This window comes from Monopterus albus, unplaced genomic scaffold (genome assembly GCF_001952655.1).
Source record: "Monopterus albus unplaced genomic scaffold, M_albus_1.0 scaffold3.1, whole genome shotgun sequence".
In the NCBI taxonomy this organism is placed as follows: Eukaryota; Metazoa; Chordata; class Actinopteri; order Synbranchiformes; family Synbranchidae; genus Monopterus; species Monopterus albus.
The window spans coordinates 4,148,914-4,160,976 of NW_018127883.1; the positions used below are offsets into that span (position 1 = coordinate 4,148,914).

The 12,063-nt window shown below is 41.0% G+C and overlaps 1 protein-coding gene across 1 annotated transcript in view; it reads left to right on the forward strand.

Moving 5' to 3' along the window:
- Window positions 1-1,134: 1,134 nt before the first annotated feature.
- itga9 (integrin, alpha 9) overlaps window positions 1,135-12,063 on the forward strand; it is a 42,321-nt gene continuing 31,392 nt past the window's right edge. Inside the window, exons 1-10 of the mRNA XM_020602644.1 lie at window positions 1,135-1,760; window positions 2,073-2,200; window positions 3,886-3,992; window positions 6,086-6,209; window positions 7,396-7,463; window positions 9,620-9,749; window positions 9,839-9,924; window positions 10,010-10,072; window positions 10,563-10,700; window positions 11,032-11,137. Of these exons, the coding sequence (XP_020458300.1) occupies window positions 1,573-1,760; window positions 2,073-2,200; window positions 3,886-3,992; window positions 6,086-6,209; window positions 7,396-7,463; window positions 9,620-9,749; window positions 9,839-9,924; window positions 10,010-10,072; window positions 10,563-10,700; window positions 11,032-11,137 (1,138 nt within the window). The 5' untranslated portion in view covers window positions 1,135-1,572. The remainder of the gene's footprint in view (window positions 1,761-2,072; window positions 2,201-3,885; window positions 3,993-6,085; window positions 6,210-7,395; window positions 7,464-9,619; window positions 9,750-9,838; window positions 9,925-10,009; window positions 10,073-10,562; window positions 10,701-11,031; window positions 11,138-12,063) is intronic.

Genomic DNA, 12,063 nt, shown 5'->3' on the forward strand with positions numbered 1-12,063 from the left:
ATTCAAGTTTCTGTCTAAAGGACCTGCAGTGTACTCAGATACAAATGCAAACATACTCTATAGTTAAGTGGATACTACAAAGGTACATTTAAACACTAAAAACCTCTCCAGAAATGTCTGAAGGCATTGTGTGTTTAATATGACTTATTAAAAAAATATAAAGAAAGTCGTGTGTGTATTGAACCAGTGATTGGTTTCCAAACCAGTGATGTCACAGAACTTGCTTAGACTTAAATTCAGGTTTAAGGTGAGCACAAAGACACTTTCCACATTCAGCAGATGGATTTAAAGCTAGTCCTAGTGTCAAACTGCACCTACTGTCCATCATTCTGCCAATGAAGGTTTGAGTGAAGGGGGAAATTAAAACAGACATTTACAGGTGTACACAAATACAGACAGCTAAGCAAAATGGCAAACAAAACTGTTATGAGCTGAACAGCAATCTGCTTTACACATTGGTCAGATTTTCAGTAATTACTTGTTCTGTAAAAAGAGCATGGCAAATGTGCAAAGAAAACTGGAGTATGATTATAACTTTATTACTTTATTTACCGATGTGTATGTGCATATTGAAAGACTACGTATTATATATACAGTGACCTATAATGTAAGATGTAGAGACATTGTGCAACATCTGGTTCCAAAGCAGGGGGTTTGACCTCCTACCAAAACATTGCAGGATAAAACTGAGAGTATGTCAGTTGATTGAAATAAATAAAATTACTTTTGCAAATATATAAATGTGCTTTTTCCCAGTCTCTTATTTAATCTTTGCTTTTTTGTAAATCCTTTTATTCAAGAGGAAATTAAGTCAGTCTTTGGTTGACTAAACAATTGGTAGGAGGACCTTGAGTGTCCTATTGCTTGTTTAAGGCGACATAAACAACTAAGAAACTCCCAATTTTAACAGAGAAACTTGGCTATTGTAATGAATAAATCGCAATACTGCTCATTAAAACCAAAACTTTTTACTATTAAAAATGGTGTTAGATGTGTTCGTTGTGCCTGGAAAACATTAGATGGCAGCAGTGCGCCCTCGTTTCTCAGTTTAGGTGCGTTGAACCCCCGAAGCCCATTGGTGAAATGTGATTCTTTGCGCCTCAAAAACGATTCGCCTCTCTCCATAATCGTTCATAACTTCACCAGTGTCACTCTTGCATAATGAAAAACACAGGTTCCGGTTTCACCTTCCAGATTAAAACATCACTGCAGCAGTTCAACCCGACAGCGAGGTCTTTATTTTCCAAAAAACATTCACATTTCCGGCCTTATCCCAGTTGCATGTTTGTAATTGACACAGCTGACCGAATTTATCTCCACGACCCGGAGCCTACGAGCAGGACTTTCTCAGATTGACACAGAATGGGGAGAAGCTGACGCACCGTTATTTACCGGACCGTTAACTTTCCTGCTCAAAGCTTTCCTCATGCCATCACAGCCCACACGCTGTGCTAGACCAGGAAAATCACCTGAAAGATAGTTTTGTAAAACTTTGACCACTGAAGAGTTGACATTTCCTCCTTATTGGTTTTCCCCTTCTTTTCTGGACATTTAACCGCGTTATTACGCGTGATGTGGGAAGGGATGGCTCCTCCTCGAAGACGAAAAACTGGATTACAAATAGTTTTTTATGCCTGTCTTTCAATTTCTTTGGCTTATTCGTATAATATAGACTTAGAACATCCTTTGGTGTTCCGAGGGAAAAATTCTAGTTTTTTTGGCTATTCTGTGCTGGAGCATTATCACGACAACACACGGTGGTGAGTCCCATGTTTTACTGCTCCTGGAAATGATGTTATTTTCTATCAATGATGCAATGAATTCCTACTTTTGAAATGAATGTTTCAGGTGTTTCTAGAGTTCGGGCTGCGTCCATACTTAATAAATATAAACAATAACGGATAATGTTCCTCATGAAAGTCAAATTCTGCTTGTACTGAAAGTTTTAATCCTGGCAATAGATTTTCATTTTTATCCAAAGGCAGCGGTGACACATGTTAAAGATATTGTTAGGTGTTTGGCGGGTGAAAACCTCAGTCTCCCATCCTCTCCCCTCTCCCCATTTGATGCAGGATAATAGTAGGAGCTCCGAGGGCAAACTCTACCTACAGTAGCTCCGTGCGCTCTCCTGGAGCTGTATATAAGTGTCGAGTTCACAGCAACCCAGACCACCGCTGCACAGAGATGGACCTGGGAAGAGGTAGCAGCATCTCCACAACAGCAAATAATGGCATATACACTAACTATAGCCTCAGGGCAACACATGCACCTACGCACATCTTGATCAGTTTAGAATTTAAAACTTAAATCGGAGAAAAGTTCACTACCTGTTGCCACAGTCCACACAGACACATGCTGGGCTTCCCTGCAGCTTTTCTTGTCCACGCTGCATGAACTCCCCCAAGCATCTGTTTTGTTTTATCAGAATACAGCTTTATACTTCTCCTAACAGTGCCACAGTTCTTCTTTTAGTTCTGAACCTTCTATATGGAGACATGCAAAAGACAAGAGGGTTCTGTGTGCAGAGGTCTGTTTTATGTTTTTATAAATATGATTTATGCTTCTGCTAATATTTTCCAAGTATGAGAGCCAGAAAGTTGAGCTTCGCTTTCCCCTTCTCGACTTTGTTCTTGCGGTCAAATAAGCCAGGGTGCACGCGTGGCTCAATATATGTTCAAGAAAAAAAACAGAGAGCACATATACTCTCACAGTAAGCATGTGCTGCTTGGTGCTCAGTGAACCATTGACTTTTGAGAGGAGATGAAACCTGAGGCTATCAGGGAACTAACAGCATGCTGACACAGAGTAATCACAGCAGTTTACACTGAATGTATTGTAGAAAGAGAATAAAACTTGAAGCGGGCTACTGGGTTTATGACCTTTCTCGTCTTTATGATTTATAATCTCCATAAGATGGTCCTGGATTTAGTCAATAATGTTTATAAAATTACAAAGCAGTACAAGATCTGCATCATGCACACTAATACCTATCATTTGAGGTAACACTTCCCAAGTTGTATGGCACCAGTCTGTGCACTGCAACACTACGCATTTCTCTGTAGTCTTTTGATGCTTCCCTTTTAAGTCTGATTTCCCTGTTTATCTGAACCTCATAACTTTGTGGGATTACATATAAACATGACTGAAAGCACTAATTGTAAAGCATGAACAACAAACTAGCTGGGTTGATATAGCATCAGCCAATATTAGCTTACAGCCGATATGATGGTATCGGCATGTTGGCTAATAAGTAACAAGAAAATAGCTTTACAGAAACATTGGGCATATGTTTGGTTGTTTTGGACTGTAGGTGGGACAAAACATGACATTTCATTGAATTTATGGACATTATTATGGGCATTTACATTTTTTTCCAGATGTTTCTTTAACCAGACAGTTGATTGAGAATTGCAGATTACTCACTCATGAAGCTAATCATCATTAGTTGCAGCCCTAAATGGATTCTCATAGAAAATGTTTATTTTATGTATTAAAGTTAAAAGTAATATCAGCCAATTGTCAGACATGTAAGTCTCAAATATCAATATTAGTTTGTGCCTCAAAAATCCACTGTTGTTGTGCTATGCTAAGTGTCATTATAGATTTTTTCTTTGGGTAAAGGTGACAAAGTATTGATTGTAGCAGCTGTAGAGTAACTTAAGATTTGCTGTGAGCAGTAGAGAACCACAAACAACTGCCTTGTTTTATTTCTGGTCTACAGTGTTTCAAACAGTCAACTCTATAACCTTGCCAATTCAGCAGAGATGAATAATAAAAGCCAAAAGTGAAAAGCTGACAGTGGCTGACGGGTGACAGGTTACTAGCTCCAAGACATCCTCTGTCCTGATGACTCGACGTCTGCAAGCTGCTCTCATTGTCTTCCAGGAAACAGGCCGAGGGAGTCGTGTGGGAAGACGTGCAAGGAAGACAGAGATGATGAGTGGATGGGGGTTAGCCTAGCCCGCCAGGACAGAGCCGACGGCAAGATACTGGTGAGTTACAGGGATACAGTGCTGCACCAGAGCAGACTCTTTAATGCAAACCATATATTCTTGTAAAAACAGACTTGATTATACCACCATCATTGTTACAAGTGTCTTACCTCAAACAGCAGTGTTAAACTACAGCTGGTCTCGACCTTACACCCCTCCTTTAACCGCTTCATTCTCATGTCATGATTTTGTATTTATCGCTTTATGTTTTTGCACATTTAAAGCTGGAGTAACAACTAAAGTGAGACAGAATTAGAAACTGTGGTGTGGTTGCATAATACTACAAACCCTTTACCTCATGTTTGGAGATGGAAAAGTTAGTGCAACATGATTTGGCAAAAGTAGATTGTTTATTGTGTAAAAACAGAGAGTGGTGTTCAGAGAAATCAGAAGACTAACTAGTGGTGCTAATCCCTGGAGGTGCTTGGCTGGGTGTTTGCACAGAGATCATAGGGCAGCTGGCAGAGTTTGTTTAGGGTTCAGCCCCACTGCAGTGGTCTCGTCCAAGGGCAGCCTTTCATTAAACATTATCCCCTGTCCTCTACGGTGGGCAGCGAGGGAACTAGCAGCCTTCCAACAATTTGAAGGCGACTGATGGACTGGGCAGCTCTCGAAACTCATGACAGGTGTGAAAGTGCTTGAATACAAGTTGGTGATTGATCTGGGAGTCAGTAAAATTCCCAGAATTCATCTCTTTGACGACATCCAGATAACCTTTCAGTATGTTTGTCTTTGGTCCATTTTTTATACATCAGTGGAATGTATTGGCATGATTTTCAGACCATTCCCCTTGGCTTTACTTTACAGTCCATCAAAATGTGAAGACTTCTTGGAGATGTCAGTTTTGGGAATTTGAGTGTAGAGTTGTATAGCAACAGGCTTTAAGTCACACACTCTGTGGCCGTCTAGATAGATTTGTGATAAAAAAAAGGTGGTGACTTTTCAGAGCCATGTATTGTTTTGCTCTCCTCTCCAAAGCACTTATTTTCTTTCTCTCATCTGAATGGACTCACGTTGCTGTGCAACAGGGGGGAGATGGCCACTTGGCAGATGTGTACCATGCTGATTTCATCTGTGCTCTCAGTGAAGGCCATGCTTGTGACCAGTTATATCTTTAACGTGACTCTGTACTGTAACCATAAACCTCTGTTGCTGCCTCAACTGAACTTGTCAGCTGCTGCTGGGGCTCCTTTTGCTTTGTTTATGTCAGCTGATTGATCTTTTTTTCCGCTCCAGACAGAGAGCTCATGCTGGACTTGTTACTACTGTTGGCCAAGCTGTCTTTGAAACACAAGTGTTTCTCAACATAGCATGTTGCATTCAGACAGTCATCTGACACTCGTTGTGCGTGCCCACAATCTGCCGAGCTCTTACATTCATTTGGATTGGCTGCATGTGTGCGTGGGGAGTTAAACAATGCGAAGGGAAATTAAGTGAACTTTGACTGTACAGAGGCGTCCAGAACTGTCCCCAGAGCCACAGGAGCCCCACCATCGTCCCCCCCCAGGGTACTAAATTATTACCACATTTACACATTCTGTGGCCTGACTTGTGCAGAGTTTGAAATCTAGTCTGTATTATCCTGTTTGCTTGCCGCTTATCTGTGGAATGTTTTATTTTTAAAATCACAGCAGCAAAATATTGTTTTGAGAATTACTCACTGTCAGTTTAAGAAATGCACTCCCTGTATCAGCAGCAGCACAGTAAAGTCAGAGTTGATCCACTACTATTTTTAGCTGTTTGAACTTTTGGCTTTTCAGTAGAGCCCACAGGAGCAGTTTTGAAGTCATAACTTTTAAAACACAAATGTTAATATGAACATTTTCTTGCTGCAGATTAATGTTGCTTGGAGGTCTGAAGATGCAGCTTAGTTATTCACACCACAGACCATGGTTGTTATGGTCAGGGTTATGAATAGGCTTTAATTCCCCCTCTCAGTGATGATCCTTTGACAGCCACAGAGACACACTGACTCCAGCCCAGTGAGGAAGGGGCCTAAACTGTCAGTGTGGTTCAGGAACGCCTGCCTGCAGTCTGAACTGCTTGTGTTTACAGATTGGACATATACCTGAATTTGTTTTTCGCTCTTGCAGGCTTGTGCTCACCGCTGGAAAAACGTCTTCTACGACTCAGAGCATATCCTTCCACATGGATACTGCTCCATCATTCCTCCAACGCTTCAGGGCAGGACAAAAGAACTCATCCCTTGCTATGAAGGTACAGTAGCGGCACCATCGTGGATAAGTAGAACACATGCTTAATAAACTGTACATGACTAACTTCTCACATCAGCCAAACGGACACCAGAAAAGATCAAACAAATTGCAAGGGGTGGAAGAAAGAACATTTCAGTTTGTTTAGCAAATTTGATTATGACCAAATTCCTATGAAACCAATGCCATTCCCAAATCAAAATAGTCTATAGTTCTTAAGAACAGTTACACCAGAAAACGAGGTGGCTCACACAGGGGGGAGATGTATTATAATATGGGGATCACAGACCTGCTAGCATGGATTTACACTAGCCTTGTATATTTCTTTTTTTTTTTTATCACCTTATGACCCCACAGATTTTTCTTGGGACCCCTTGATGAGTCCAGAGCCCCAGGTTGGGATGCACTAGTTTAGTCTGTTTATCCTACTCTGTGGTTACATTTTATCACTGCACGTGTTCTCTGTAGCCAGCACAATCAGCCTGAAGTCCCACAGCTGCTTCTGGCTTGGGACTGGTGTTCTGGCACTGAGGGAAAGTGTTCTCACTCTTCCTCGGTCCAACACGAGTACTTTGGCAAAAACCAATTCCTACTAATTGATGGACACAGTTTGTTAAGCCAAATATATGCACTTTTTTCAAAAGAGTTTATTTCCTTTTAGCATTTTCACAGATGTGTAATTATGGCTGATTTGTCACAGCACAGGTTTGGGTTGATTTTTCAGAAATCAGGCACTTCTAAAACTCATGTTTTGTTTGAAAAGTAATGTAGCAGGTAACATATTAAGCTGACTCATGCAAATGTGTTATTCATATGTGGCTGAACTATTTATTAAAGGCTGTTTTATAACTTAATTGTGGCCCCAGGTCGGGTTTAACTTCCTTCCGTAACTCTAGTTGCCAACAGTTGTGATGAAGCCAGACGGACTGCATGGGACTTTATTTACAATGCATTATGTGCAGATCCAAGGTCAATATTTTTGCAACCTGAGAGCACAGTGTTCCCCGTAAGTAAGGAGGTTTTTTTTGTTGAATGTGGTGTTGCACCCCTTCTCTCGGTCTACTTTCTGCCCTAAGATTCCTCTTGGACGGGACTGGGATTTGGACTACTGCCATAGAAATGCAGGAAAAACTCCAGTAAATGCTGGCTCAAACACACAGTGGAATAATTTGTGGGTTTTTTTCTTACAGACTATAAACAGAAGTATGGGGAAGAGCATGGTTCGTGCCAGGCCGGGATAGCGGGAGTTTTTACAGAGGTCAGCAACGGTGCTTGTTCACCTTCTTTATCCATATAATACTCTCTTAGTGTTGCTTGTTGTTATCCAAACTCCATGAGCTTCAGAAGCATTGTTCGATAAAATGAGCAGCTGAATCACATGTTCAACTGTAATACCAATTTCTGTTACTTGCATTTTCTTGTTAAATATGAAAGTATTTGTTGTTCTTATCTTGTTTTACTGTCCTATTGGACTTCACACTGTGAACCTTTTGTTCTCGCTCTTTGTTGACTCTGACACTAGTATTCAGAAGTTAGCAGGGATAATATATATGGAGCTGAGGGGGATCAAATGATGTGGAAAATCAGAATTCTTAGAGATAGATATACATGAGTATTTGTGTCAAATCAGATGGCACCCTGCTGATAACTGTTGGCTAATGTTTCCATGGGCAGACACTGGTGGATAGGCTGCAGCAGCCCCCATGACCTATGTGTGGTTCCACAAGATAAGGCACTTAAGGAAATACGAGTTTCCTTTTCTCCTTAGCTTAGATGCACTACTGCTTTCACATGACATCATCTTTGCTCGCACATTATCTTTTTGTATCTTAGAAAACTGTTGGTCTCTCACACCCCTTTGTCTGTAAGCAGGTAAAGCTGGTGCAGTGAGCAGAAGTGATGAGAGGAAGGTGACACAGCTTTAACCTCTGAAGGCATTTTGTGAGAATATAGTCCGAAAGGAAAAGAGGACTACAGTCAGATTTAACCAGTTTAGACATGTTTCTTATTCTATAAAATAGCAATTTAATATTTTTAGTGAGCAGCACGATCTGCACAGATCCTTTCAAGTCTCGGCCTACAGCACGCCGTGCAGGACAGTAGCCTGTAAATCTGACCTCAGGACACCACCGTGCCATCAGGGTCAAACTTCATTTTGCCTGTGCTAAATAACATTATTTTAGCTTTCTGGTTACCCTAGTCCTAAACTCAAGCCACAAACAACTAATCAATCAGCCAAGCAACAGAATAGTAATCTACAGCTTTTTAAAATATACTTTAAAACTGAAACTTAAATTGACAAGGACACATGCATGATAGGCTCAAGATCACACTCAGGCAGCATGCATTTAAAAATGGTTTTCATTTCACAGGACTAAAATTGGATCTTTTCACATGATCTGCCTGCTCCCTTGTTGAACATTTAATACAAATTATTTGCTTGTGTGTTTCAACACAACGTTTGAAAATCTTGCTTAAAGCTGTTTTGAATGGTCAGGCTTTCAGCAGTGAATGACGTCCTGTGTTAGGGACTAGTTTCCTTATTTTATTAGATAAAACCAAGCGGAAAAACAAATCAACATATACTGTAAGCTAAAAAGAGCTGCACAGGTGAAGAGCTTGTACTTACTACCAGAAACGTCATCTTATTTATTTTATGTAAGAAGTTTTGATCAATTCCATGTGAAAGCTGTGAATATCACTAGATAGAGGACTTTATTATGACACTGGACTCAACAGTGAAACTACTGTTTTAAAACCAAAGAGAAATCATCAAGCCCACCTTTTTCACAGAATAAGAATGTCAGTGTTTATCTGACTCCCTCCCTTGAAAGAATGTGAAGATTTTAAAGCAAGAGATGCCCAACTGTTAAACCTTATCCTTGTCTGAACCATGGTCCATACGCCTCATGGTGCCCAGATGTTTGACACCACAGCACAGGGGGAATGTATGCTGCTGAATAAGGCCCTCACTGTGTTCAGTTTGTTTCTATGAAGGAAGAGTTCTCAGTGTGACTGCACATCCTCCAGTGTAACTGACTCAGGTGATAAGCCAAAATACGGCACATTTTTTTTTGGGTGTGCGTCATCAAAGCAGTGTATCTTAACTGCTATGGTCTGGCTCCGCAAATAGCTGTGGACCATCACAACAAAAGGCTGTGAACAACTCATTTTTACAACTGACAATTTTGCTCTGGCTCTGAATTCCTCATCACATCAAAGCAGACAGCTTCCGCTGGCCTGTCATCTGGATTCAGAGCAGATAGCACAAGCCAGTCTGTGGTCCTTGGTTAACCAGACATTCACCCAGCAATGTTCTTCTCCTTTTTTCTCCTCGCTTCAGCAGTGCTAGCGCGGGTAATGGGTGAATCAAAGTCACAGCTATCTGAATGAATGTGCGGGTTTCATTTTCAGGAACTGGTAGTGATGGGGGCACCGGGGTCATACTACTGGACTGGAACAATCAAGGTGTACAACTTGACTTCTGACTCTTTCTACAGCCCTAACAAAGAAGATGTCGACTCCCACAGATACAGCTACCTTGGTGAGAGCCTGTTAATGAGACTAACTGTGCTGAATGTCAAATATGTTCATACAAGTGGAGCTGAAACCGATTGTTGTCTGTGTCTGCAGGCTATGCTGTGACCGCTGGGCGCTTCTCCTCTCCTAATGTAATTGATATAGCTGCAGGGGCACCTCAGCATGGCGGCAGCGGAAAAGTAGGGACTTCATCTTTTGTATTTCTTGTGGTTGTCTTTCCTCGTTCGTTGCTTGCTACAGTGATTATGTTTTTCTCCTGCACAGGTATACATTTTCAAAATTGATGGTGTGTCTTTGGTGAAGAGTTTTCAGGCCTCAGGGAAAATGGTATGGTGGTCCTATATTCTTCCAAAGGCCTCTTACAGTCCTGTTTTTAATCATTATACAGCACATATTTTGCTTTGAGTTGATTGTTATACTATACTCTCAGGGACAGGAACAGTACAACAGCAGTATTATTTAGTCTAATCTGCCTTAGGCATGATGCAGTTGATTTTTGCAATACACTGTACACATGCTTTGTTGTCCGAACTGCTCTGTTTATGTGCGAGTTAAATTTTGAATGGCAACAGTGATTTAAAGAAGGAACACATTTGCCAGAAGCTATAGTCTGGAAAGTAGCTAATGCTTTCCATTCAGAGTAAATACAAGGAAGTCAAGGTAGCTTCAGGTCATAAGTTGTGTAAATATTCTTATAATATTGGTATAGTCATAAAAAGGGAAATAAATCCAGTCAAAGTGTATATCAATCATACTGCATGAAGTGAAGAGGTGTCTGTGATCTGACCCATTGCTCTGTGGCTCGGCTTGGTTCCAGATGGGCTCTTACTTTGGCTCCTCATTGTGTGCAGTTGATCTGAACCAGGACGGCCTGTCAGACCTGCTGGTGGGGGCACCCATGCACAGCCAGCTCCGAGATGAAGGCCAGGTGTCTGTGTACCTCAGCAAGGGAAATGTGAGTGGGATCATTGACTCAGTGGAAACACGATGTCTGATTTCTCCTAAAATGTGTTTGTAATCATGTTACTGGCATAAACAGTGGAGCAATGTTTGATTAGGTAGTGAAATTATTTAACCTATAGTACCTTGACAAGAATTGATAGTTCTTGCGGGGTAGTTGGTTATCTGTTCGGATTTAAATTGTCTGGATAAAAACCATCTAAATGCTGCCCGGGCCAAAGAATTTAATGTATTATTTGTCCTGTTGTAGTATACTGTAGGACCTTTCTCTTTTTCTTTTGCCAGCTTTGTTCATAAATTGTTCTCTTGCCCACTGCTGCTCTCAGGGGGTGATGGAGGAAGCCACTGTTTTGACTGGGGACAGTGCTTTCAATGCACACTTTGGGGAATGTATTACGGCAATAGGAGACATAGACGATGATGGTTATCAAGGTCAGTACAAAATAATGCACATTAGAAACTTTATGCTGACTACATACACATACAGTCACCAGCCACTTTATTAGGTACACCTGTACAATTGTATGCAATTCAATGCAACACTTACACCTTAACATCTGTGTTTATGAAGCTCAGAATATTTCAGTTTTGGTGAAATCGTCGTAAATGTATAAATTCAATCACGTTTATTATTGAGGTCATAGTTAAAGGTGGTGTTGTACTGGACTACATTACACTCAGTGTCTCTATATTTTTGTCCTCCCCAGCTACATACATGAGAGGAACAGAATATTGACTGTATACATGTTTTTATATGGTGACAGAGCAGGAGTGACTGAATTACAGGACCACACTGGGGACATGTTTTCATTAGTGATGTCCACCTTCCTAGCCACTGGTGAGAGGTTAGAACAAAGGTGGGGGTTGTGTTGTAAAGTGTAAAGTATTGTAAATGCTCTCATTTGGTCTATAACACTATAATCGTAGCCATGAGAACCACTTTGTAACAGTACTCAATGCCATTAGTGTGACATTGTCCTGCTGTCATGCAGCAAAGCCATTTCCTTGTTAGTAAAGTTTCATTCTTCACACCAACCCTCAAGCAAATGTTGGCTGCTTGAGCTGCTCAGTAGGTGCAACAAACTCCATCATTTCAGACATTTTGTTTTGATTATCCTGTGGCGAGAGGGATCTTTAGAAAATATCGCCCTCTATCACACTTCTGCACACACATTTATCCAGACGCAAATTTTATACACACAAAGACACACACACTAATGCGGTTTGTTTTCTTCTCATGCACTTGGCTCAGCTTTGACGGCTCAATTTGGCATCTGTCTCACACTTGAGGCTGGAAGCTCCTACCCAGTTTCATCTCTGTGTGTGATATGCCTCGAGGCTTGCAGCTTGGCACAGTG